This window comes from Daphnia magna, linkage group LG6, assembly GCF_020631705.1.
Source record: "Daphnia magna isolate NIES linkage group LG6, ASM2063170v1.1, whole genome shotgun sequence".
Classification (NCBI taxonomy): domain Eukaryota; kingdom Metazoa; phylum Arthropoda; class Branchiopoda; order Diplostraca; family Daphniidae; genus Daphnia; species Daphnia magna.
In genome coordinates this window covers 8,371,423-8,398,104 of record NC_059187.1, presented here as the reverse complement: position 1 = coordinate 8,398,104, position 26,682 = coordinate 8,371,423, and the positions used below count along the sequence as shown (strand labels likewise).

The 26,682-nt window shown below is 40.0% G+C and overlaps 2 protein-coding genes and 3 long non-coding RNA genes across 30 annotated transcripts; 3 read left to right on the top strand and 2 right to left on the bottom strand.

Moving 5' to 3' along the window:
* Positions 1-337: 337 nt before the first annotated feature.
* LOC116925156 (FERM domain-containing protein 4A) lies at positions 338-15,059 on the top strand. Of its 4 annotated transcripts, none has more exons than XM_045175239.1 (16): positions 338-757; positions 3,838-3,998; positions 4,956-5,114; positions 5,485-5,569; positions 9,323-9,402; positions 9,753-9,836; positions 9,951-10,016; positions 10,121-10,265; positions 10,611-10,687; positions 11,215-11,310; positions 11,575-11,873; positions 11,980-12,242; positions 12,318-12,467; positions 12,556-13,076; positions 13,163-13,305; positions 13,380-15,059. In XM_045175239.1, the coding sequence occupies exons 2-16, from the start codon at positions 3,838-3,840 to the stop codon at positions 14,633-14,635; spliced, it is 3,585 nt and encodes a 1,194-aa protein (XP_045031174.1). In that variant the 5' UTR covers positions 338-757; the 3' UTR covers positions 14,636-15,059. The 4 variants fall into 4 exon arrangements, with proteins under 4 accessions (XP_045031174.1, XP_045031172.1, XP_045031175.1 ...); XM_045175237.1 differs by lacking the exon at positions 338-757 and adding an exon at positions 3,365-3,536; XM_045175240.1 differs by lacking the exons at positions 338-757; positions 11,215-11,310 and adding an exon at positions 3,365-3,536.
* Positions 15,060-16,751: 1,692 nt separating this feature from the next.
* Positions 16,752-20,514, top strand: LOC123473689. 23 transcript variants are annotated; one of them, XR_006647881.1, is made up of 13 exons: positions 16,752-17,126; positions 17,191-17,506; positions 17,584-17,594; positions 17,686-17,787; positions 17,850-17,962; positions 18,082-18,290; positions 18,373-18,537; positions 18,590-18,807; positions 18,872-19,040; positions 19,112-19,374; positions 19,439-19,509; positions 19,572-19,629; positions 19,727-19,834. It is a non-coding gene; the product is annotated as an uncharacterized LOC123473689 (long non-coding RNA). The 23 variants fall into 23 exon arrangements; XR_006647871.1 differs by adding an exon at positions 20,376-20,514 and having other exon boundaries at positions 17,584-17,962; positions 19,727-19,795; XR_006647874.1 differs by adding an exon at positions 20,376-20,514 and having other exon boundaries at positions 17,584-17,962; positions 19,572-19,639; positions 19,727-19,795.
* LOC116925207 lies at positions 20,399-21,457 on the bottom strand. Its single transcript, XR_006647892.1, has 3 exons — positions 21,312-21,457; positions 20,614-21,194; positions 20,399-20,536 (listed from the first exon to the last, which is right to left on the bottom strand). It is a non-coding gene; the product is annotated as an uncharacterized LOC116925207 (long non-coding RNA).
* Positions 21,458-23,789: 2,332 nt separating this feature from the next.
* Positions 23,790-24,539, top strand: LOC123473728. The gene is made up of 2 exons (XR_006648035.1): positions 23,790-24,285; positions 24,343-24,539. It is a non-coding gene; the product is annotated as an uncharacterized LOC123473728 (long non-coding RNA).
* Positions 24,540-25,087: 548 nt separating this feature from the next.
* LOC116925154 (phospholipase A1 member A) lies at positions 25,088-26,637 on the bottom strand. The gene is made up of 8 exons (XM_032931785.2): positions 26,509-26,637; positions 26,391-26,448; positions 26,178-26,320; positions 25,920-26,107; positions 25,796-25,856; positions 25,546-25,725; positions 25,321-25,477; positions 25,088-25,260 (listed from the first exon to the last, which is right to left on the bottom strand). Exons 1-8 carry the CDS (start codon positions 26,570-26,572, stop codon positions 25,203-25,205), a joined length of 909 nt encoding a protein of 302 aa, XP_032787676.2. The 5' UTR covers positions 26,573-26,637; the 3' UTR covers positions 25,088-25,202.
* Positions 26,638-26,682: the final 45 nt, after the last annotated feature.

Sequence of the window (26,682 nt, the reverse complement as noted above, 5' to 3'; positions counted from 1 at the left end):
ATCATGGAATAAACGGGCGTCCCCGCAGTTGTTGAATTTATTGACTCGCGTCAATTGTCGGACATTGGCGCTGTTGGAGGAAAACAACTCTGCTTTGTAATAGGTGAATGTGGAAAAAAAAGAGAAACACTATTAGCTAAAAAAAAAAAACGTTGGAAACAAAAGAAACAAAAAACTTTACTTTCATTCAATCAAGTAGCACAATAACATTTTTTCCCCATCCCTAAGGGGGTGGTGTCGGAACGTTAACTTCCATCCCCCTTTCATTCTCGGTGGTTCTCTCAAGACCGACAGATGGCTGCGGTTTTCCCAGAGAGCGACCGTTTTTTTTTTTTTGAAAATGGCGACAAGCAGTAAAATATTGACGTTTGCTGGTGTTCTGCCTGTTCTTCCTAACCAATTTTTTAGAAAAGAGGTTTTCAGTTTTTTTCCCAGTCGACTTTTTATATCTTTTTTAACTTGATTTCAAACCCAGTGGACCATCGGGCAGGAAGACCGAGGGAAAAAAGGAGAGAGTTTTCAGTCTCTCGTGAGAGTGGCCAGTACCAGGTTGTTGTTTTGTGTGTGTGTGTGACTTGTGCATCCGCTGTTTGTGTACGTCGGCAGGAATCTTACTGGATGGCAGTTATTCCGTGATAGGAAACGGTAGTGGACAGTCTCTCTCTTAACTTGCTCTCAGTGTTTCAGCGAACACTTGGCTTTACCATGAACTTTGGTGTTGCACCTCATCGTTGATACAATCTACTCATGACTCAAGGTAAAAACTTGCTTCTCTGTATCTCATTCATTCATCGCAGTCCAGCATAACCTCAGGTAGTGCAACAAGTTGACAGTTGTTATTGCTGTCTCATTCCTATTCATCCATCACAAATCGTGCCCATCAAGGTTAAGCATGATTATATCCCTTTTAATCAAATTGCAACAAGATGACAGTTAGAATAAGACCGGTCTGACTAGACAAAGAAACTGGTGACTATGCATGTGTGACTAATGATAAAGAGAACTGTTTGAAGCTGACTCATTTTTGGCGCCCAATAGAGGTCGCGGCTGCGCGATGCCGTAGACGCCAACTGCGCCGGTCTCATTTGTTATTTCCTCCCCTTCGTCTTTTCGAGTCCCTATATCTAGACCTAAACATGTGTGCTAACCCCAGGGTCGTCGTCATCCATTTCCTTCTTTCGCTAATCACAACAACAGAAAAAATCGTGACAAAGACCAGCTGGTCCACAGAAACCGATTTGCCCATACCCTATGATTCTTCCGGTTTCTTAACTGGATTTCCGAATTCCATTAACTCTTATGGGGTTTCCCTATAGCAAAGGGAAGGAAGACCGTCAAGCCGATCACGGTGGTAGTAATGAACTTTTCGCGTTCCGATGAGAAGGCGTGACTCAATTGTTTGCGGTGGTCGAGAATGTCGATGGCATGAAACCAGCGAAGGCCAGCCCTAGAGGAAGTAACCGACGTCATTCATTCTGTTTTTTAAGGGAACGGGTATTGGTAATATTACATTTCAAAGCAAATATCCCGTGTCGAGCAAAGTTCAATATGTTTCGAAAAGTTTCTCAAAAATATCTGATTTGCTAGACAATAAAAAAAAAAGGAAACCACTTTCTCAGATGTTGTACAACAACAAGACAATTGCCTCGGCCCTCTCTTCGCATAGTCGCCCAACCCCAAAAACCACAAGACTCGCACTGGAACGAGCAAAGAACCATTCCCATGCCGCGCGTTTGTTCAATGTTTCAGCCCTGGCGGTCATCCAACCTTTTTGTGTGTGTGCGTGTAATATGGCTTTGTGAAAAGTCGAAAAGAATTCACGATTATTTTTCAATTATGTCTACACACCGAGTGAGAGCGAGAAAGAAAAAAAAAACATTCCGAGTATTACTGTTTGTATTTTCTCTAGCTGTTAGGGTAACCAACCCCCCTGCCGTTCAGTTGAATTATGCATCGGACTCTAATACCTTCCCTAATGATTATTAATTCTTTCAGTTTTCCGAAACGAGTGAATCGTGAACACTGAAAGACATGATAATAACAAGCCGTACAGCCGAGTATCCGAAAACCGACATGTTTGAAGACATGCCTCCGCTTTATAGCTGGCATTCGTGATCGATTGTTTCTAATAAGATGAAATTGAATACCATCTCATTTTTCCCCGTTTTGGGTGTGTTTGTAGATGCCATTCGGTTGCGTGTGATGGATGAAGGGTCATTTTTTTCTTCTTCTTTTCGAAGAAAACGTAAAATTTGTGTGTGCTCTATGGGTGTCTCCCTCTATAGATAGAATAATCATCTTCTCTCTTTTGTGTTTTGTTTGCCGTCTCGTGTGATGGATTCTAATCAGGACGGGAAACGCTCCTCCCTCGTGAGAGCGAAGAAAATGGCGGGATAAATAGTGGAACACAGAGAGAGAAAGAGAAACAAGTCGTCGTTATATCGTTCCATTGTGTTTGCTCGCGACCTGTATTTTTTTTTCTTTTTCTCTTGATATTTTATCTTTCTCTCCGCGAAAATCATGGAACATTTACTACTTATTTTAGTAAAGAAACATCGTGACCCGGCGTGAGAATTGACCTCGTGTTTCTAGCGGATGCGCCGCTTTGTTGATATTTTTTTTTTCTCTCTTTGATGTCAGTGTGAACGGGACACCGCCAATATATACCTGTCGATCTCTCTCTTTCAGGCCAAGGGGGTGGATATATTTGAAATTATAATTGGGGAGGTGAAAGAAGCGAACGAACGAAAATTAAGATGGAATCGCCAACAGTTCATTCCAGGAATTTTGGATCTTTGCCCATCGTCTCTTGTTTTTTGTTGTTTCCTTCTTCAGACCCAGTGGGTGTTTTTGAATTATGTGATCGTGAGGCAATTTTTCGAGTGAAACAAAAACAAAATCGTAAGGAATTGCGAGTGGGGGAAACAAAAAATAATAATAATAATCGTAAATACAGCCCTACACGCATTGCAATTGTTCGGGATTTGTTCCGTGGTTGTACTTCGTGCAATTGGGTACATGGCGCCGCACTTACATATACCCATACTTGTAACGTATATATATACCCTTCGTACACATCATGCAGCAAGCGTGATTATGCGTGAGTGGCATATGTGTGGGTTGACTACGGGTAAGCAATTTTTTTTTTTGTTTCTTCACTGTGTGAAAATAACCGTTATCCCGGTCAGACGAATAAATAAGGGGGGGATCCATCCCGGAGGGTAAGCACTGCGACGCCCGTCACATTGGTGGGGGGAGGGGAGTTCTTGCGTAGTATGTGTGTACTAGTAATAGGCTCCGCTGTGGGCCCACACACTGAGCAGCACTAAATGTATCATTGTCAGTCGGACAGCAGTGACGAACAGTCGCACGTGCCCGTTTTCCCAGATTTGAGTGTGCGTGTGTGTGTGTGTGTATTTGTATGTTTTACGTGTACAGTGTTTGTTGTTGTCATGACAACCCGTGCATAACGTGTGTGTGTGCGTACGGTCATGGGTTCGGATCGTCTCTATAAAGAAATAGCTAAAAAATTTAAGGTATTGTTGATGTGTTTTTTGTTGTTGTTGTTTGGTTTGGTTTTTACGTGAGTGTGATGTATTCCGGAATTCCGATCACGCCCATTTCCGCGGCCTACCATCGAGAAGGGGGGAAATGTGTTCAACCATTTTTATTTTTGCTTTTTATCGCGAAGGTGTCGAATTGGAGAACCTCTTTTTTGTTTTCGGATCGTACGCGTCAGTGTTATCTGATAAGCGTAGTGACTTAGTTCGATGTAGTGACAAACTGTTCTCAGTGCTGGACTTGATTATTAATTGAGTTCATTTGATCGTTTCGTAGATGAGCGAAGGCAAACGAGTGCTGATCGTGCTACCCGACGAGCGTCGCCTGGAACTGCTGGTTCAGCCCAACTTGCTCTCGTCGGATTTACTGGACTTGGTCACATCTCAAGTGGCTCTCAAAGAAAAGGAATTCTTCGGACTGGCTTACTTCGATGAAACGTAACTCAACTAAACAACGTTCTTCTTCTTCCCTGTCAACAACAAAAATACGTCATTCCAGGAATGCGCGATCGAATCTTATATTCCGCCCGATTAGCCGGAAATCTTATACGAGTCTGGTGAAGCCCAGTACTTGCAAGCTATTATATCGGGGACACGTCTTTTTTAATCCGCTTTGAGCGGACACCGGACAGGCATGAGGCTTCACTTGGGGATAAATGCAGTCGAGAGAAACCTTTTTTATTTTTATTTTTTTAATTTTATGGTAGGACACTACGTTGGAAATAAAAACTCTTTAGAACATCAGAGTGGCTAAATTTGAGTCGAGGTTAAAAGTATCGCTCACGGTTTAAGTGGGTTGCCACCCTTCTATTAAACAAGACAACCGTAGGATTAGTCATCATATTAAAAATATTCATTCTTCTTTCGGTCCTTGTTGCAGGTATTTAAAATGGTGACGAGGAGGGTTTTTTGTTTTTGTTTATAGGAGTCGTCAGAAAACCGTGAATCAGACATTTTCCGGCTAAATTACAGGTCGGCACGTTGGGTGCAAAAATGAAATTTAGAGAGAAAAAACAAAATGAGGAGGAGGAAAAAGAGCTATTTCGTCAAGGGCCAGTATTTCCTTCTTTTTTTTTTTTCTTTTCTTGCGTTCCACTTGGGCAAATGAGCACAACGTTGAAAACGATTTAAAAAAAAAGAAAGAAATATCGGATTCGTCCACGGCGAACGTTTTGACGATTGCGTCTAGAATAAATCCTGTGTCGAGTTATGTGGGTCAATCGGAAGCTCTTCTTTTGATGGCAGCCTATTTGGATCAACACGAATTGTGCGGCTTTTATTTTTATTTCCGATCCATTGTTCTATTTCCCCCTTTTTCCTGTTGGTCAATTGATGAATTTAAATAATTTTTTTTTTGTTTCTATCTTTCTTTTAAATTCGGTTTTGACGGTCTAGTGGACACTACAGTTGGTTGCAATACGACCGGAGGGTGCTGGACCACGAGTTCCCGAAGAAAAATGCACTTCCGCTGTCTGTCCACCATCACCTGCAGCAGTTACAGCCCAACAATAATCACGGCAATAAATGCGCCCTCGTTCTCTACTTCCTCATCAAGTACGTAACGCCCAATTTTCTATGCCGACATGTCGGGATTTTTTTTTTCCTTTTTTCTATCAGTTTTAATTATACTCATTTTTTAATATGAGAAATGGTGTATTGTATTTTTCTTTAAAGGAGATTGTTTTGTGTGTGTGTGTGTGTGTGTTTCTCCAATCAGTGTCTGTATTGTTGTGTTCGTGTGTATGTAAACAATAGCGGGGTTGGCTATATAGATTATTAACTGGATATGGTGGCGGGACCATTGAACTTTTGATCTTCGTGAATGAGTTGTTAAGTCGACTTTCTCGTGAAGCTCCATAGATGGCGTTGCTAACTTTCTTGATTTGATGTTTTTTTTCTTTTCTTTGTCTGTCTGGTTCACCAGGTTCTACGTGGAGAGCATCAGCCTGTTGAGGAATAGTCATACGGTGGAACATTTCTACCTCCAGCTGCGCTCCATGGTGTTCAAGGTAAAAACCCGACGAAAGATGACTTTGAACGGGCGGGTAGAGTTGATTCTCTCTGTTGTAGGAGGCGCATATCCTCGGGCTAACCTGTCATTAAAAGGCCCTTTTTCTTTTACATCGTCTTCTTCTTCTTCTTTTCCGACTAGTTTTTCTTCTTCCTTTCTTTCATTCTTGTTGAAAAACGGAGGAATTTCTACTTCTCCGGTCTAAGGCCTACGTTGGACTGTGATTGTTATGTCGTCGTTCATAAGCAAAAAGGGCGGATAGAGTCTAAAGACGAGGGGGGTGGGAAGAAAAGAAAAGAAAAAAAATATCACCGACCTGGGGTTCCTGCCGCAGGAGCTGCTCTAAGTCACTTTTTTATTTTTCGCGTCAGAATATTTAGATATTCGTTCTCCCCTAGAGTTTAGTTTTCTCTTTCTTTTCTTTGCCCTTCGTCAGTACTCGGAACGAAATCAGGCCGCGCTGATTAATGAACCGAAATCAGCTCACAAAAGTCTGTGTACATTTTACTATCCATGGAATTTATTGAATTCCCTTTTCGCTTCTTATTCAAGGGCGTTTTCGAGACGTTCGAGTCTTCGTGTAATTTCGGGGTTTATTTCGCCAGTTAAAATTGAAGTCGCGCCTTGTCGTCACCGCAAATGAAAGAGATGAGTACGAAGGCGAGAGAAGAAGACGAAAAAAAAAAAAGTGAAACGTGAAACGGCGCAAAACGGACGGAGGGATGTAAAAGAAGCTGACGAGGCTCAGTGGCGCAATATATATACGTAATGTGATAGTTTGAGACGGAGAAGGAAAAGTCTCGAGTTACGACGATGACGACGCCACCACAAAACTCTATTACCCCCACCGAGTAAACGAGGCTTTAAAAAGATTTTTTTTTTTTAATCCCTTTATATTTTTTCTGTGTCGAGATTTCCCCCTTTTTTTTTCCCGATTGTTAAATTCGGAAGTCGTAGGGCCAACTCTCTCCCTATTCCCCTATTTATTTTTTCACTCGTCTACAATTATAATGGGCGTTGGTTCGTGACTCACTGGGCAAACCTCAAATACGTTAGAGAACGGAGCGTGACCGATCATTGATTATCATCGCTCTGTTTTGAAAACTACACGGTTGATCGATGGCCAGTGGAATGTCTCCTACATTTTTCCGAAGCGGCCAACCTGTGGATTTGATTTTATGGAATAATTATTATTATTCTCGAAATGCCGGAACTCTTTTTTTGTTTTGTTTTGTTTTTTTTATTCTTTTGCCCCCCTCCTATATTGGGCCTTCGACTCATGCATTATACAGTAGAAACTGTCGATTAGTCACTCGAACGCGCTCGTGTGTAAAGCTCTCTCTTTCGACCGAGCCCTTTTTTCTTTTCTTTTTGTGCGTTTTTAAAAAGCCGACATGTAGAAACTGAAAACGTTTTTTTTTTTTGTTAAAAACTCATCGATTTGTACAGTTAACTAAGCTCTTGAAGAAAGAAAGAAATAAAGAGGAGGGGGTCAGAAAAAGGATGTAGTTGGAAGATAATTTAAGTTTTTGACAGCTTCAAGAGAGAGAAATAGAAGGGGGGGGGGTGCCCCATAAGCTGGACCGTGGAGCGGCCATTTTTATCGGAATCACGCCTGGAACCTTAAAGAAAACAAAAAAGGGGAACTTCCACATAAAACAAAAAGGTTCCAAAATCGGACGTAAAAACAAAGGATCGAAGGATATTCCAACAATCTCTTGGCTTTTTTTTTTATTATTATTTTGATTCATGAATTTATTTATTATTAAGTGATTATCCATCATCATTTCAGCCACACCCTTTTTTGTGAGGTTGCTCTTGAAATATGTGATGTACGAAGAAGTTTGAACGTAAAAGACGAGTGGGGCCAAAGGGGGGTTACTTGATTAATTAGAGCGAGAAATGGGGGCAGCCGAGAGCGGTGCAATTCGTCTGGAATGCGCAACTCTCGTGAGTAATCATCATAAAATAAAGAGAAACAGAGAAACAAAGGTAAAACGCATGGAGAAGAAAAAAAAAATAAAAAATAAACAACAGAATTTCAGGAAAAAAGATTCTTTTATAATGACGGTAAGAGCCTATGAGAGAGAGGTAGATGGTGTGGCTGCTGGAATCCAGTTGGTCAGTGTTTTTCTTTTGTTGGGGTGGATGGATTCTTATCCGGAGGGGGTTTCTTTCCATCCATCTCCCCCCCCCCTTCCTTCTACATATACACACGCACATAGACACACACACACACACACACACAAAACAAGTTGTGTGTCTGCATGTGTGCCCTGTCGAGGGCCCTTTGCCACCTTGATCTCCTTGGTCTGCCGAAACTCCGCCCACCCCAAGAAAGAGAGAGAGAGAGGAGAGAGAATATTCCTTTAAGAAAGAGAGTCTCAAGTTGTTGCTTGTGGCTGAATCACGAGTCAGACGCTAGCAAACCATCGTCACTACTACCAGTGTGTTTCGACTTGTGTGTGTGTGTGTCTATTCTCGAATTTCTGGATTTTCGAGTGTTTTGTGACTTATCAAAGGCCTTTGATTGGACCAAGTGATAGTTGCAGTGCAGTTTGACATTTGGATTATTATAGACTTTCATCAGTTTCTATTTTTAAAAAAAGGTTTTTAACGTTGTTCCAAAATTCTTTGCCGTTTTTTTTTGCTGGCTTTGTTGCCGATGGATATCCCGCCCTCAGAGTTTCGTGTTATCATTTTCTGACTCATTCGTAGGAGGAGGCGAACTTGAATTTTCAGGGTCTGATGGCCAGAGAGCGTTGTCATTGTATGTTTGGCTTGCCCACCAAGACAATCAAAAGCCGCGTTTAAGTTTCCGGTAGTATTCTTCTTCCAACTTCTTCAGGACAATCCACTAGTTTTTTTTTAACTCACAAAAAAAGAAACGAAACGAAAAAAAAAAAAAAAAATTGGGAAAGAAATTTCAATTCCCCCCATGTCCCAGGGTTGCATACCTTTGAAATTCTATGTCCCCCCTTCCTTTTTTTTATATTTAGTAGCTGGTTTTTTTTTTTCTTTTGAAAAAAAAAAAGACACACAGCGAGAGAGAGAGAGATACCCCTTGGACAGAATAAATAAAAAAAAAAAAAAAGGGAACCTGAAATAGTTGTTGCTGGCCCTTGCACCGTTATATCCTTCGTCGGAGAGAGAGAGAGATAGCAGCAACAGCAGAGCGAGAAAGATTCTAGAGTATAATTTGTTCAGACTTTTTTTCTTTTCTTTTGGCCTCAGGGAGAGGAGGTGTTTCCAAGAAAGGGGGCTGGAGGAAGAAGAAGGCGCCAGCAACATACCTGTTGTTGCCTAGCAACATGTGTGCGCATCCCTCCTGATGGCCATCGTCCATTGGGAGGGGGGAGATGCATATCTCCCCTATTTAAAAGTCAAAATTCCCACTTGTTTTCTTTAAAAACAAAAAATAGAGTTGTCGCGGAAATGACCCACCTCTGAAAGTCAGGTGACAAAATAAAAAGGGTATCAAGAAAATCTTTGCAAAAATCCCGGATTATAGTAGAAGCGAACAATGGATGAATGCACCTGTTCACCTAGTAAGAACTTGCGCTTCCTATTGTAAATAGAAAGGATAAGCCAACCACATGCTGAGAGCAATTATTTCTAGGTGGTAACTCCCCACGCCCAATTTTCGATCTGTTTGTGGTTGTTTTCATGATATTGGGTGTCCGTATTTTGTTATGCCTATGATTCAAAGTTGTTGTTTTTTCATTCCATTTTTGTTTTTGTTTATTTACAGGACCAATTGGAAGTAGGCAGTGATTCCGTCTGCATTTTAGCTGCCTGGGCTCTTCAAGCTGCTTATGGAGATTACGTTGAGTAAGTTTGAAATTCTTTCTACCTCCAATCGTATTGCCACAGGTGCGCAGTAGATTCTGGTAGGTTAATTTCATATCAAAATGGGCCCACGCTGGGCCGTACGGATCGGAAAACGTCACTGGCTGATTACAGGCGTTGTGCAACAATGTTCGATTATAAAGTGTACAGCCACATTTTACCTGGCGGTTCACTTTCCCAAAACATCCTGTTATGACTTTTGTCTGTGCCGATTGTTAAGACTTTGTAATATTCGCTCCTTATTCGGTTGCGTGTTGCAGCGTGTTTTTTTTTTGTTTTTTTTTTTCGGTTTTCTCCCGGCTCATTTACATCTTGTTGTTTTTGTTGCACAGCGATTTAACAGCGAGAAATCATTTGAAAAAGTCGCCCATCTTGCCCGTCAGTGCCCTCAAGGAACACCAATCCCTCTCTGAATGGTGAGCGCATCATCAAAACACGTCTAATTTGAACCGACCTTTTTAGAAAGAAACTATTAACACGAGCCTTTACGTTTCTTCCCTCCCCCCCCTCTGTGTTTGTATTATTTATAGTGAGGATCGTGTCATCGAGAATTACAAGACTTTGGTGGGCCACAGCCGCGGTCAAGTTATCGTCAAGTGAGTTGGAACTGTTTTTTTTTTGGTTTTGTTTTTAGGTCCGCAATTTACGACTTACATAACCGAATAATTAACGTGTGTGTTTTTCTTTTCTTTTTTAACAGTTACCTGTCGAAAGTCGAGTCGCTTCCCAACTACGGTGTCCACTATTACAGTGTAACGGACAAGCGAAACACACCCTGGTATTTGGGAATCAGTTACAAAGGCATCGCTCAGTACGATTATTCTGATCGGAGACATCCCCGTAGGGTAAATGCTCGCATCCATCATCATCTTATATTTTATTTTTTTTTATTTTTTTTTCTTGCTTGATGTTGATGTGTATTATTGATGAACGTTTCGATTCCCTCCTCAAACTCTCTCTTTATCGGAGAAGCCAAGAAAACGCTTACAATACTGCACACCTATGCTGATGTTGGAATCGTGCGTCATTACTGTGGGGCGGGTTTGATAGTCATTTGGGTTTATTCTTTTATAATAATGCAAAGAGAGAGTTTGATGAGGGAAATGAGAGAGAGAGAGAGAGCGTTTAAATTGTCGTCATTATGTTTTTGGCTACATGTTTCTCTTTTTTTTTTCTCGTTTTCTTATTAGATCTTTCAATGGAAACAGTTGGAAAACTTATACTTTCGCGACCGGAAGTTCTCCATTGAAGTTCACGACCCTAAACGGTAAATTTCATTTTTTTTTTTTTTCCTTCTTTCTCTGCCGACGATGGTTTCTTTCTCCTTTTTGGAGAATATTATAATAATAACGGAGCTACTTTCCATTTGTCTGGAAATGAGCTCTGTAGCCTCGAGTGCCTCAACCCTTTTCAAGCTTTTGCTGTATGTACACTTCGTATATAGAAGCCATTCCAGTTTGTTTTTTTCCATCCTTGGTTGGTTTTTCTTTATCGTTGATGTGATTGTTAAACTAGTATTTCGAAGGTCGTTTAGTATCGTTGTTTTTTTTTTCTTTACAAGCTTGTCTAGTCAAATCTATTTCTCTTTTTTGTTTGTTTGTTTCAAAAATTGTTCGTGCAGAACGACGACTTTTTGTTAAGCACACTGTCACACAAAAAAGCTCGCGCACCCTCTTTTTTTTTGTTGCCATTTCCTCGTTCGTTTTTTTTTTTTTTTTATTTGCTATATTTTGAATTTTTGCTTTTTTTTTCTCTGCCGCATTTCACACTCCCTGGGTTTTCCCTTTCGTGTAGAGTGCATGCCGTACATAGCAGTTTGTATGCGTGTCCCGAATCCCCCGATCTGGTAGAGGATGGTCTGACTGAAGCACTTCCAGAAGATTCGGCGCAGTAAGTTACCTCCTCCGGCTTTTTTCGCCTGTCTAGAAAAAGAACATTTTTCAAAAACAAAAAAATTATTTAGATTTTATTTATGTATGGTTTTTTTGTTTTTTATTCTCCGAATTTTATGTTTTGGCTTTTGCGGTTCTTCGAAAAACTTCTGTTATTTTTATTTATTTGCCGGTTGTTTTTTCCGTTTTACGATGCGGCTATGGAATCGAGATGGTTACGACTGAATTTGATTTTTGTTGTTGTTGTTGTTGTTGTGTGCAGAGTATCGGTGAACCGTCGACTCCAAGCGGGCACCATTAGCGTCATCGTGTGGTTCGGTCAAACACAGGCGCTGACCAAGAACATTTGGCACATGGCAATCTGCCAGCATCAGTTCTACCTGGACCGTAGGAATTCAAAGGCACGACAGCTCAAGGCTCGTAATCTAAACGACATTGCCCTGGATCTGTCCAAGTCGAGTACAAGCTTATCGCTCTCGACGGCGAGTTCAAACTCGCAATCTAATCTCAGTCACTCTGGTAGTACGTTGAGTCTCAACGGCAAAATGGGACAAACACCGGGTACGTAACTACGCAATGACACATTAGCCACAACATTTTTTTGTTTGTTTAGAAATCAATTAACAACATTCCTTTTTTTTTTATTATTTGTTGATTGTGTATACAGAAGCGGAGGAAAGCGAGGCAGCAAGAGCTGCACGAATGGAAATTGTTTCGGCATTGAAATCACGTAAATCCGCAATGGAGGAGAAACTCAAAGCAAAAATAGATGAACTCAAGAAACTGTGTTTGGAAGAAGGAGCGTTGAGCGGCCAACTTCCGCCTGAATATCCACTCAATCCGGGCGAGGCTTTGCCCACCATTCGAAGAAGGGTCGGCACTTCTTTCACGTTACCGGAGAATCTTCTCAATAAAGCGAAATCTTCAAAGGTATAAAGCAATCAGCCATCAGCAGATAAAGAAAGAAAGTCGGTTTATGCAACGCGATATTTGTTGATGTTGCAGGAGGAGTCTTTGGCAGCCATGGAACTTGAATATGAAATTCAACGTAAAATCACGTCAGCTGCCCTGAGACTGGCCAACGACGGTAGCCCGTCGAAAGCTGTGAAACGTCAACGGAAAATGATTTACCAACAAAGCCTGCAGCAGCTGAAGGTAACGACATTTCTCGCCGCAGGAGGTGTATCGAAGAGAAGGAACTTCCAATTTTTATGTGATTGCTTATTCTTGCTGAACCCTCCAGGATATCGAAACGAAACTGCGTTCGTTGCGCCTGGCCGAAATGTACAACAGCACGCAAGCGCAGCCTCAAGTACCCGTAACGACCACGAGCCCGTGGAGCAAAGCCAAGAAGAAGCCGAGGCCGAATGGCGGATCAGATGCAACTCTGGATGAAGAAGCCGGATTTATCCAGACAGAAACGAGTTTGGACGGGCATGACCTTTATTTGGACGACCACGGTGTTAACCTTTCACCTGCCGTTACGCAACAGCACGGGACCAATCACCACAATCATCATCATCACCATCAGCCACTCACTGCCACTCCTATGCGTAGAGATCGCTCTCTATCACCCACTCAGGTGCCCGTCTCGAGCTCTGTTCCTTGTTCCGTTTTGCGATCAGAACAAATGCCTCGAAGCGCTCCGTCTTCCCCGCAAAAGAATCGTCATGCAAACAGTGCAATGTATCAACATCAGCAGCAGTACACTAATGGATACAGCAACCACCATCATCATCACCCACATCATCCCGAACTCCGCAGGTACTTCATAATTTTTTGTTTTTTTTCTTTTTCAGCTACTGGTACCATCATCTTAACAAACCACTCTTTCTTTTGAAATCATTCAGGGAAACAAGTGGAGGTTACACGCCGAATACTCCTATGATGCGATCATCCTATCGTACTAAACAGTATCTAACGCTTACGTCTAGCCAATCAACTCCGCCTTACGTCATCCAAGACATGTCTTGGGACCCTCACCATCATAATGGTAAACGCAAGTTTCATTCTCTGCATAAATGATTTACGAGCGGCATTGACAAATTTCTCATTTCTTTTCATCAGGAATGGCAGCCAATCGTGTGGGATGTCCGCAACTTATTGGGATCGATCCTTCCGCCGGTGGAGGATTGTACAATATAGCACGTCAGAGAGCGAGCCATGATTTTCCTACCCATGCATCCATGGATGATCTAGAAGTCATTGGCTTGAGAAGGCTGACGGGAGCTTCATCCGATCACAGTGATCAGACACCGCGCAGCCTTATGACGTCGGCTCAACATTCTCCGGCTCAGGACTCCAATCCAAACACATCGGCCGATTTCGAGTGGGACTTTGGTGATGAAAATGCGCCCGCCACGCGTCGGCTCGATCAGTTGGTTCATCACAGGTTCGGCAGTTTAGATCGACGCAGGCGTTTAATGAACGCCAGTATGGATGCCGATGCGAAAAGTTGTGCGAAACAAGTGGCTTACGAAGGATCGCGAAGTATGGACGAGTTAGACGGTCCGTCTCCGTTAACAGTCGATGTTATTGACGGTTCATCCATCGGTCCACGGTTCGGCAATCGGGGCATGCGGAAAGCCAGTAGCAGCAGCAGCAATCAAAGTTCCAGTTACAATGAACCTGAACTTACGTTGTTGCCCAATCAAACGTATCCGGATTATCCAGATTTCGGGGCTTCCATTCGAGAGCGCAGTGGCAGTTCTAGTCGGATGGAGACCGTGTTTGACATAGATAGCGCCGTGTACACGCGAATGTCAAACAACTTGTCGGTGACGTCACTTCACTCGAATAAGAAAAAAGAAAAAGATTGGTATGAAACTTCGCTGGATTCGCCTGTTCCTGGTCGTAAATCAAAGATGAACGGGACTTTAACGGATAAACCGCCAGCTTCGTTGCCACCGGCTTCGACCTCTAATTCTTCAGCTCCGACTCCGACAATGGGAAATGGAACAAGTACCGTCCGAGCGCAGCCGGTCCGTTTAGCCGAACCTGGACAAGAAGACAGTTTTGATTTTGAGACGGTAGTGCCTTTCGAATCGCCTAAGAATTTGGAATTGATTGCGCCCGGCAAATTTGAACCTTACAGAGAAGTGTCGAAACCTTTTGAAACTTCGGATATTTACAAGTACAGCGCCAAGTACCGACAACAGCAGACGAAAGGTCTTTATCAGCCCCTCACGCCGCTAGCCTGTCATCCGATGAATTCCGCTCGTGGCGGAGGAGGCTCCCATGCAGCTGATACCAATAGTCTCGGTGAAAATCACACGAACCCACCTGCCCCAGAGTTCCGTTCTAAACCGGCTACATTAGTTTGATAAGTGATTTTTTTTTTGTTTTATTATTTTTTTTTTTTTGTTGTAAAGAAAATGTTTTTGTGGATTTGTACCTGATTGATCGTACGTGTTTGGATTCATTTGTACCATCGTTTCATGAAATTCCCGTTCCTGTTTCAAGGCTCTCTTAAGAAGGAAAAAAATAATAAAACGGTAAATTTTTTTACAATGAGCAGAACCGTTTCGTAAGTTGAAGAGAGAGAAAGAAAAAAAATAAGACTTTTGATAACGGAATTTGTATCCGGCTGACATGCTGTTCTTTTTTTTTTTTTTTTAATTCCGTCTCGCTTTGCATATTGTTTAACTCTGAAATGTTTCTCATGTGTGTGTTTTTGTATCTTTTTCTCATGCCCATGTAAATAATTTAACCGGTTTATGTCAAACGATTACAAAATAGTTTGATGCATTCGTATTTCCTTATTGTATATTATCTAGCGTTTATTTTTGTGTTACTTTTGATGTTAGTAGTATTCATACTTTCGTAATCATCTGACCTCTTGTCTCTATAACAGAAAAATTGCAGCTAATTTGCTTTGGACGTCATTGCGGCGTCTGTCGAAAAGGGAAGAAGGTCCGCATTCTTTGGAAAGAATCGCCACAAGGAATTCGGCCAACGTTCCATTGTCTGTGTTCCCTATATGCTGAACAACAGTTGCAGCCAAGAGAAAAAGAAAGCGAAACTTTCAGAAAATGCTCATAATGTAGCCGCTAGCAGAAGGCCCATGTTAGAAAGCTTAAAAAAGCTATTTGCCTTGTCTTTAAAATATGGTGATGATGTCTCTAACCCTCGCTGAGCGGTTTATGACGTTCTAATGACGAGACTAACAAAAAGTTTTCCTTCGTATGCGTGGAATGCGGAGAGCATGTTCAAACGGAGCTGCTAAGCAACGATTTTCCTGATAGGGGATTCTATCAAAACTCTTTGCTATATACCCAACATTCACCCCTACCCTTCTACAACGAACTGTGGATCGACCGACACTTTTTCTGAGACTTTACACCAGAGATGGCGCTGATGGCGCGGCGATTTCGGAGTGTCGGCATTAATTTCTCGTTCGTTTTTGTATTTTCCATGCTGTGTTGCTGAGATTCGTCTCATTTTAACAACGGGGTCGTGTCAATTATCGGTTCAACGATAAAGCGACTTGAAGTTTCTGGAGAGTTTTTTCAGAGATGGTGCGTCGGTCATGAATCTAGGGAAAATCAGGCCGCGAAGCCATTTTTCAAGGCGCCCGCATTTTTTCTAGTCCTAGTTCTATCTGGTTTATTTTTATTTAACTATTGTTTGTGAATGGTTTGTTGTTCATCCCCTTGTAGCAGACGAATTTCTGGCAGCAAACGAAATTCTTCGGCTAAAAGAGACGAGCAACTTACAAACAAAATAAAAATAAAAATAAAGTAGATAGAACTGGAGCTAGAAAAAAATATTGGGAAATGAAAAGATGAATAGGGTACCCACTGCTAGGAAGAAAAGGGGGAAATCTAAATTATAATTATGAAAACTTAATTTTTAACGCGAAGAAGTTGGTTTCTCCATAAGACGCTGCAGCCGCAGCAGACCAACTTGGACACAAATGAGATTTTCGCATTTGTGGAAAACGCGCAACGCAGGATGTTTTACTGCTCTATAGGAAAAAACCTGATTTTCGTGATTTTCATTCAATTCTGAATCGAAATTATGTATTTTAAGCCAAATTTGAAATTTGGCTAAAAATGAAAAAGTGGGAAGGGTATAGCCTTCCACTTTTGTCAAAATCGGCCAAAAATGACATCTCTTGAAATTCTCCAAAAATCAGACGGCATAATCAAAATGCATTGCATGCATTAGGGTGTTGCAGCTTTTATTCCGTGTTTTTCTTGCTATCAACAGTACAGGCTGACCAACGACAGTTTTAGCTACAAATATTTGACGCCTCGTCTTGCAACTAGCTGTTGATATTCTAGGTTTTTTAAATTTAAAATTGGAATCAACTGTCTGAGGTTAGTAAAGTTCAAGCACTAAAAAGCTAGAATTGTACTGATTTAAAAGTAAAATCTATTTTCTTTGTGGGTTCCATGCGGAAAATCTAGATGCCGTTACCCCTGGCAGACGGGAGGCGCCAACGTCTGCTAACGTCAAAATTGTCTATTTCCCCCCGTCAGCTAAGGAGTACAAAGTACCTATATTATAGTCTTTCTTTTCCTCTTAGTGTCACCTTAGTTAGACTTGTAGTTACTTGTCTCATCATTCTGGATTTACGCAACGACGACATTTGGTGTTGCACGTTTCTTCGCTGTTTTATTGTCCTTTGTATAGAGCGTAAGTTCTTCTAATAGACCAACATATCTGCGAGCAAGGATCTGCTTAGGGACAGTGAGAGTGAGACATCAGCGAATACAACAACGGAACCATATCCAAATTGTAGCACAAAACTTGTACAGCTGTGATACCTCCCAAACACCTATGCAGTTTGGAATGCTTGTCAGGCGAATGGTACAGTAACATCCCATAAATATCAATCAACTGCCTTATTCACTTTTTTATTTTGTTTTTCTAGCAGATTAATGTAAAAGATGTCAAATGTTAGACATGTGGAAAAGGCCTGATAGGATGTGTGGGCGCCTTTGGTAACATAGATTGGAACTTATGATTTTTCATGTTGGCTACACCAAGGCAGTAATAACTGTGCTGCAAACAATCTGCAAAACATGCTTGTCTGTCCATCTCAGTGATGAGATGGCAAATTTGTTGAGTAAATCTGACTAAGGAAGCAAATCTGAGAAGTGTTCCTAAAAGTAACTTGTCCCAGTGTGATTTTCATAGCAATCCATCATTTGTTCCAAAGATTTTTTTATGAAGCTACAACATAGAAGGTTGGCCACTTCTTACAGTAGAAAACCATTTGGGGTGCACCATTTAGATAAATGATCAAAGATTTATTATTTTGCAGGTCTTGACCCAGTAAGCATCATACAGGGAGCTCCTATTTATGAAAGGAACTTTCTTCAGTATTGATACTGGGATAAATGACTTTGTTCTCATCAACTTTCAGTTTAAAGAAACCATTAACTCCTCAAAGACCACAAGTACACCTGTTACCACCACCCGGTTCCAAATCGATGATTGCTTGGATTCTAGAAAAAAACAATGCTCGGTAAAGTAAATTTTACAGTTGCCAACCACAATAGTTCCGCACTGTAATAAAATCTCGGTCAGTGACTCGGTGTCGCCAACGTGATACAAAGTTATTCAACTCTTTACATCAAACCTGTTGAGAAGGATGCCCCAGGCTGGACACTATTACTCCAATTGAAAATGAATGGACACAGGTAACAAGTTTAGAGAGACTTTTATCAGATCACCTTGCAACCTCTTACTTTCATTTGAAAGTAATTCAAGTAGGTCGTCCTAATGCAATAATAATTTCCGATTTAATTTTTTGATTTAGTTCATTTATAGCACTCATGCAAGATGCAACCACCATTTAGACATCTTAAAAACGTATTTTAGGATATGCAAACTATGGCACTTAATTTTTATATAATACTTCGCATGTTTGTCGCATATGAAAAAGAATAAAAATGGAATGTGATGCCTAGGTAGCATAATGAGGTCAGAAGATTGCCCAACATCTATGGAAAAATGACTTGATTGATGGTAGTATTTTGTTCCAAGACTGTTGAATGTCTATTGTGAAGGTTTATCAGATAGTTGTACTGACACCACCTATCTTTTCTAGAACCAGCTATATTTAGCAGGTTGGCTTTATTGGAGAACTGTTAAACATTTGATATTCATAATGTTCGCAAGGCTTTTAAGAAAATAGTTTTCATTGCACTGGCGACAATTCGGAATGGCGAGGTGCGAATGAATCGGATTAAAAGTCAGCGTGGAAATGCAATAGGTAACAAAAAGTTTATGAGTTGTAGTAATTTTTGATATTAAAAAATTGTTAGTTCCGCAGCTGGCAAGAAATGAGAGGACGATTGGTGATGAGACAATTTATTCTAATCGCTGTAACTCATGGACACGTCGACATTCGTGGTAATCAAACTTAGAACGTCTGCAATGCGAAATTTTTCACCAATATAAAGGAAAGCTGCAAACATATTTTCAGCATTTTTAATAAAAAAATAAGCGCGTTCATTCCCTTCAACCAATTGTCAACGCGAGGGTAAATAAATAAAAAATGTCCGCTTAAAATAAATACTATTTTCAAAAGATTTTTGAATTTTTAGCCCCGTAGGAACCTTCCATACGTCACTTTTATTGTAGCTGACAGTGACTGTAATTATGGCTTACTTAGCCCATGCTTATCCAGAGCTGCCTTGTTGATCCCCGCCCTAAAAACTATCATCTTCAAAAGCTTCCAGGTTTGTTGTGGTCGTAGAACAGCAGACGACGAAGGTGGGGAAGCAACAAAGCAAATAAGAAATTCATTCATTTCGTTTGAAGTACGTACTACTCGATTTGAACAGTTCAAAGCGGCATTGTACCATCGGGCAGAATCCAAACGGTTGATGCATTGAAAATGTCGGAGCTCTGTTGATGAATTTTCACCAGCACTCTTCCACAAGACGCGCGCGAAGCAAACGATAGCGAAGGAGATATGGACTTGAATTGGTTGTTTACCACCCGTGGCTTTCCCGCATCCCAGGATTAGTCTTGTACACCTTTTGCACTTGTACAGAGCGTTCGGGAACGAAATTAGTTGTGGATGGGTTTGCTGTTGACAAGCAAGGTTTGTTATAAAAAAGCATGCTGTACGTTACAAACCCCCATTTTGATACTTTTCTTTTCTACAGGGAAGGATTTTTACTACCAAACTAGATAGGAATGAAATTTGTTGTGGCTGGTTTGTTTGTTGACAAGCAAGGTTTATTATCAAAAAGCATGTTGTACATTATGAACCCACTTTCATACTTTTCTTTTTTACAGGGAAGGATTTTTTTACCAAAGTAGACAGGATATTTATTCTTAATCCCACAATGTCTTGGTAATAAATCGTAAGAAAATGCCAAAAAGATTTCACCATATTAATAGATGTATCAGCAAAATTGTAATACTAACTCGTGTTTTTTCGTTTAATGTAGACTACAAATCATGCTGAATTAGAATAGTATGTTGATCGAGGCTGGGTGCCAAAGCAATGGATGATAATTGTAAGCGCGATTGGAAATATCCATGATTTATTAACGTTCTCTCAAGTTACGGTATTTTATTAAAGACAAATTGAAGTGTATATCTGGGCTCCCTTCTTTTCTGTGGCCCCGTTTCCCCTTGACTCGTAATAAGCCCGTAGGGGGTCATGCCCTACTGTACGGTATATATAAAAACAACATATATCGAGGTTTGGAGGGCTCTGGCCGGAAAGGGGACGTGGGGGTCCTCATAGTTCGATGAAATGCTTATGGAGGGCTATGTCGCTACCCACAAATCCGAATTAAAGGTTAATCGCTCCTGTAAAAATGTTCCAAATCTTCAGCTCTTCTTCCGGCTTCTCTTAGCCAAGCACTGGGTAATCTCCCCGGTGAGTCAATTGAGGCAGTGTCTCCCCCTGCCTTGGTTGACAGCAATTTTTGAAATGGTTATTCAACCTTTTAAAAGTTGCAAAATATTTTTTCATGTGGAGAATTATCAATACAAATTTTGTTTTACATTAATTTTGAAAAATTTGTTTTTCGTACTTACTTTGTTTTCACACTCTATACATTCCTGACATTTACACTTTTTTCTTTTAAGGATTGGACTCTAATCACTGCTGAGATGGCCACTGATGTGCAGTTCTTGTACTGCGAATTCCCGGATTGCCTTTGAATGATTGCCGATGACATCTCAATTCTGTAGTTGGTAGATATCTGTTGAACATAGTTGAAACTCATATTTACCAGAGTTTTGTTTACCTGCAGAATAATTTTGTAATATTGGATAATTCATTAATAATTATTATTATTCAATATTTGTATTTATTGGATTATACGGTGTATTGAAGTAGTTTCTCAGAATTTAATTTAACTCTTTCGGGGATCGATCCCCAAACTTTCGGTGTGCATTGCCGATGCTCAACCGTTGAGCCATGAGTTATAAATAATTATTCACTAATATTAGAAGGCACGAAAAGATAATAAAGGCAATTTTTATAGGCTCGTAAAATTATTTGCTAACCTGACTGATGTTACATAAGGATCATAGCTCTGTGGTAGAACGTTGGTGTATGGATCTAAAGTTTCCGGGTTCAAATCCCGTCGGAAGTTTAGCACATTAATTTATGGTAAATCGTTTCGCAATTCAATTAGATGTATTTATTATAGACATATTAAAAGGAAATTGTCTTGAATCATGCTACAAAAATTATTCTAAGTCCAAATTTGTTAACTCAATTAACACGAAAATGTAGACAGTATGTTAATATGACTTATAGCTCAGTGGTAGAGCATCGGCACGATACGCTACAGGTTATGGGTTCAAATCCTGAAAGAGTCAACCAAATTATTAAAATAATCAACAGTTTCAGATAAATGAATATATATTACAATCTGAAATATGTATGAGATCTTACGGCTGGGGATGACAATGGTTAAAAGTCCGTTGCAAAGTGTTTAAGTAACACAGGCACGTCGATAAATCGAAATAAACAATTTATTAAAATTTATTATTGAGAATTGTATTAAAGATTACCAAAATATCCGTCCCATTACTTCGTAATGGGGAAGTTTCTCGACCCGACTGGCTCCTGGGAAGGTAGACCCCTGGGAATGTTGGAAGCCCAGGACTTCAGGAACCCACGTGGAATCGAACCACGGACCTTCGAGTTGCTAGTCGGATGCGATACCTTTCTGGCAACCCCCTATATCCCCCCATTGATATTTGATCCCCTATGTACAATTTTGCACAGTTACCTTAATGTGTTGAAGACTTAGATTACAATGTAGTATCTCTCATAGCTCAATGGTAGAGCGATGGACTGTGAATACGATGTAACTTGGGTTCGAATCCCATTCAGCTGTAGTGGAATTCAGTGTCTATGATGGATAATATGTAGTGACATTAATTAATCGTATTTTTATTTTTAACAAACATTAAATTGACTGGGATTAATCATCATAGTATGGGTTCGTTTTCCATCTGAGTTGTAATGTTCCGGTATATGCGACCAATAGCCACGTTGAAGAATAGAGCTTTACAAGTCTTTGGTTAAGGCACTCTAATTTTACTTAGAGATTTTGTAACTCATAAATCAGAATTTTCCCAATGGAATTTATTTTTACATTGGAATGTAACTGAACTCTTTAGGGAATCGAACCCTAAATCTTCTACGTACCGCTCCGATGCTATACCGTTGTGCCATTAGACATACACTTTGAATTTCAACTTTTACCATGAACTTAAATGAAACTTGTAATAATAATTTCAAGTAGCCCAAGGTAAATTACTAAAACGCTTGTTAACTGTCGCTGAATAACGTAAATAAAGTAAATTAGCAAACATATTGTATCTTTTCGTAAAGATAAAATTAAAAAAAAAAGGAAAAGATAAGAATGGATATAGATGCCCTGCACTCGCGACGAGTTATCACCTGTAGAAGTGCTTTATGGAGAAGCGCAGCACGAACGGCGGAATCGACTCCACCGCTTACTAGCATGAGGCACGATCTTATCACGTCCGACCGTGCGCCGGATGTAATCGTTACACTGCTGCTCGCGTTTCTCCAATGTGAAACCTCCTTGCAATCCACAGATTTCGAATAAGAAGGCATGCAACATTTTTCGTCCTGTAATTTGACACCAGCCGTTAAGATCAATGTTTCGCACTCAATGGAAAGGAAACCAACATACCGTTTTCAGTCAAATCATGGAACTGGACTCAGTAATATCAGCAATAGCGGAAATAATATGATGTGAAGATTTTGCGACGTAACGCAACCCTTCTGCAACCTTGTCTAAGCTGTCACAATACCATTTAACCATTAACCATGTAATACCATTTGCCGAGTCTCTAAGCCTTTTAACAATAGCCACTCCGTTTCTACTTGGATCTCAAATTGCCCATCGCGAATATTTTTCTCTCCACTGTTCCACCTTAACAGAACAAAACAAAAACATAACAACATTCAAATTACTTTACTACATTATTGTTATTTCTGACATACTAAATACTACTGAGAAAAACAATTTGTATGATAAAAATGTGATATAAAACAGAATTGTTTACCTAACTCCTTATTGAGTATTTGCTTGCCAAATAAATTCTCAGCACTGGAAGACCTCAGCCTGAAGTTTATTGGATTGTATAGTGGGGCATAAACCACGTACACTGAGTTAGGACCTGTGCAAAAGTAATATGAAGTTCTTTTTGGCTCAACCATTTCATCGATTTGACCCTGAACATCTGTATACACTTCTATGTTTCCAAAAGTTAAGTGTAACAATAACATTAAGCAGAAAAGCCAACTAAAATATTCTGTGCTTTGTTTTTGGTTTCAGTCTTTACCTCCTGAAATTATAATTGCTTTATAGCCTTGTTAAAGCAGAAAGGCATCTGTGGTTTCCAAGGCTAGAATATCAGATTCCACACATTGTTTCCTGACTCTGTTATCAATAACCTAAAATCTAAATTTTTTAAATTAATAAACTTTTATATCATTTATCACCCATGGTTGTGTGGGTGGGTGTCTGCCTAGGAAGCTTGTGGAATAAATCTCCATTTGTGAAAACAAGTGATCTAAAGGTATAGGTCATATGTTATTTCATTTTACCAATTTCCATTTTTTTTTTTTAACTATTAACGAATCCCTAACAACTAGGACACATCTGAATCTGATGAACCATGAATTTCTACTGCAGACGATCCACTAAACAGTGTGGCCATCTATTGATAAAATATCTAGTTTTATTTGATTAATTAAGCCCGACATTTTAAGACCGACTTATTGTATACAAAATCGGCTTAGAATTTTGACTTGGAATTCAATAAAACTAAACCTATAGAAGTATTAGTTTTCCATTCAATTAATCGATATTTGGATGAAACGGAACCAGAGTAGCAAACAATCTTTTCCAATTTAAAAAAGGGCAGCACTTTTTTTTTTTTTACAGTTGGTTTAACGATAAAACCAACGATTTAATCGAAATCAACGTTCAATTTGGGTTATTCCATGTGGTTTTTGTCGAATTCCATGAGATGTGGAAACGGGGAAAATCATCTCATGAAATACTCAAGCAATCGCTAGTTTCTCTACTAGATGTCTTGAAAATTTTGTGAGCAACTGAATCACGATTCCGTAGCTGACCGAAAGAGGGACTGCAATAGAATTCGTCTGCTAGGCAGAGAAAAACATGGAACGTCTACTGCTTGACTTTTTATTAGGTGAGACATCTCTTTATCTGTTTGTACTAACAAAATAAAATATTTCGTAATGAACAGCAGAAAGAAAACGTCATGACTACTCAGTTTGGGAAGTTTATGACAATTAGCCATCTTCTAGTTTACAATATTCACACTTAATGTTGATCTATTTATATTTTGGAAGGGAAAAGTGGGGTCATGTTCTATTGACTGTCACCGTTTAACCAGAGATCAGTTACCAATCAGGCGGCGCTACCTTAACTAAATTTTCAATGGACCAATCTACCATCTTAAAATATAAATAATGGTTAGCTTACATTTCTAGATATTATGCTAACATAGATAATAAGAATATTTTTTGAAGAACTAAACGCGATGGACTGATTCAACTAACACCATACACATTCTAATAGAAAAAGGTCCCAAATGGACACCAACTACCAGAGTAAGAAACGGGATGAAAATGCCACTTACTTGACTGTGTGCATTGCAATGAAACCTGTAACCCATTAACACAATAGGCCTATACAATAAATTTAACGACGCGACTGACAAATTAAATAACTTATTAAATTTTAATGAAATTTTTGCCTTTATAATCAAATGGGATTTGAACCCATGACTAACTCCATCTTAAGCAAGTGCTCTACCTCAGAGCAACGGACCTTGTAACGCCAACAGCAAGATTAACAAATAATTTTGCGAGTCTAAAAAAATTGTCGAGACCATATTTTCGGATCGTGCCTTCTGGAAATAAGGATATATAATGAGCGCTTACATATGTTTAACGATTCAATCGTTGAGTCTCGGCAATTGACGCTTAAGATTTTGGGATCGATTACCAAAAGAATAAAATTAAAACGTAAAAAACTGAACAATTTAAATTTGAGAAATATTCCATACAAGCTAGGCAGCACGAATAAAAAAAGACTCCTGCATCACCCTCCATTACATAACAGGTAAACGTCAACCAAACTTTACCTTTTGATGGCCCATTTCTTGTCTTCTGTGGCATTTTTAAAGCATGAAAACCAATGCGAACTGAATCTTTACCTTGTAAAAAAATTTCCAAAGATAAGTACTCGATTGACATGAGAGAGAGGCTTTGGTAAATGCTCATAAAGACTTGAATTTAATTTGAACAAAATACTACATTACAGTTGAATTCTCGAAGAAGTAATATGTCGTTAAACCGAATAGTCGTAACGTCAGTAGGGGTCAGAGTCAAGCTTGGGAGTACGGGGATTGTCCATTTGTGATAAGGTAAAACGATCCACGAGCGCTGGAAAATGCAAAATTGTTGAGCTAAATTTAGGGCGAAAATTCTAGAAACAAAGCTTACTTGACATTAACATTTTCGCCCATGAATGCATGGTTGTTGGAAGCACAAGAACCGTCCACGTAATTTTCCCAAGAGCTGCAACGTAAAGAGTCGAAACCAGTTGGATTGCTAATTGATTCTGCAAACAAATCGATCACACGACAATGACTGCAACAGGCTGAAAACAAAAAAAACGAATTTCTTGGTAGTGTAAATGTCTTAAAAATAAATTCACACTCATAATACTAGTGTCCGGGTCGGGGCAACCCGGTTGAACCAGTCCAGCATTCGGGAAAAAATCGACATGTCCGATAGGAATGGAATATGTGACTTGGGTGTGGATGATATCGACGAATAATGCGTCGTTCGTATCGAGACGTGCATCAACGTATTCGAGCGAAAAATATGCTTCAATCGGATCTAAACCTAAGAGGATAAAACGACGGATAAATATCAAATGAAAACTGTTTGATTCGTCCTGTTTAGTTACTCCTACCAGTGATTCTTGGGACTTTGCCGGAAGTCACCGCAGCGCCAGCATTACCAACCGCATGGGCCTGAAAAGAATAGGTATTTAAATAAAGCTATATGTTTCATAAATCATGATAACACTGCCTTACTCCCATGTCGAAGCCAATCAGGTGGAAGGCATTTAATGGCGTTCCTTTTATGATCAGATAGTTCACGAATTCCCCCGTCGTCAATCCAGCAGTGGGAACGCCATTCTGCGCAACCATGACGTATTCCCCGGCAGCGAGCACCGACCAATCAACCGAAATGACATTGCAATCTTCTTTCTCCAAATAAGCTAGATAGATAGCCACGAACACAAGGAATGGTCATTTAATAGATTGATCTTTGCTGTAATTCTGACATACCATCTCTCATGGAGTAAGCTAATGTAGGAGAGCCGTAATGACCGTGAGCGATAAGCTTCGTTGGCAGGCTGTGGTTGTAATACGACTGTCCGAGTACGGCATCATCATTCAAGTAAAGAAGCTGTGCTCGGGTTGGGTTTGCACTAAATGAAAATAAATAAATAAAATCATTTTATGGCGAGTTTCCCAATATTATGAAAAGGATGGTCTTACCGAGTAAACAGCTGAAAAACGACATCGACAGGATTCACTTCTGCGCGAGCTATCGATCCTAAAGTGCATCAAAGATGGAGGAAAACTGAACACTAAACGAAAAATCGATAAAATATACCTGCCTCAGAGAGAGTCACCAGCAAGGTAACCACAATTACGAGAGTTTTCATTACCGCAGACATGGGCGTAAACGTCTGTTCGCTTCGGACAAGGTGAATTAAATAAAACTTTCATCAACATTTTCTACCTGAAAGAAACAAGTAAATATACATGAAGACAAGATAAGCGATAT

What these genes read in the sequence shown, in the direction of transcription:
- LOC116925156 (XM_045175237.1), top strand. Translation starts at nt 3,492, where the DNA reads ATGGGTTCGGATCGTCTCTATAAAGAAATAGCTAAAAAATTTAAG. An exon ending in CTGGCTTACTTCGATGAAAC is followed by an intron (nt 3,999 to 4,955) that starts GTAACTCAACTA and finishes TTGACGGTCTAG; the next exon opens with TGGACACTACAGTTGGTTGC. An exon ending in TGCGCTCCATGGTGTTCAAG is followed by an intron (nt 5,570 to 9,322) that starts GTAAAAACCCGA and finishes GTTTATTTACAG; the next exon opens with GACCAATTGGAAGTAGGCAG.
- LOC116925154 (XM_032931785.2), bottom strand. Translation starts at nt 26,572, where the DNA reads ATGTCTGCGGTAATGAAAACTCTCGTAATTGTGGTTACCTTGCTGGTG. An exon ending in GGTGACTCTCTCTGAGGCAG is followed by an intron (nt 26,449 to 26,508) that starts GTATATTTTATC and finishes GATGCACTTTAG; the next exon opens with GATCGATAGCTCGCGCAGAA. An exon ending in TGATTGGCTTCGACATGGGA is followed by an intron (nt 25,857 to 25,919) that starts GTAAGGCAGTGT and finishes TATTCTTTTCAG; the next exon opens with GCCCATGCGGTTGGTAATGC.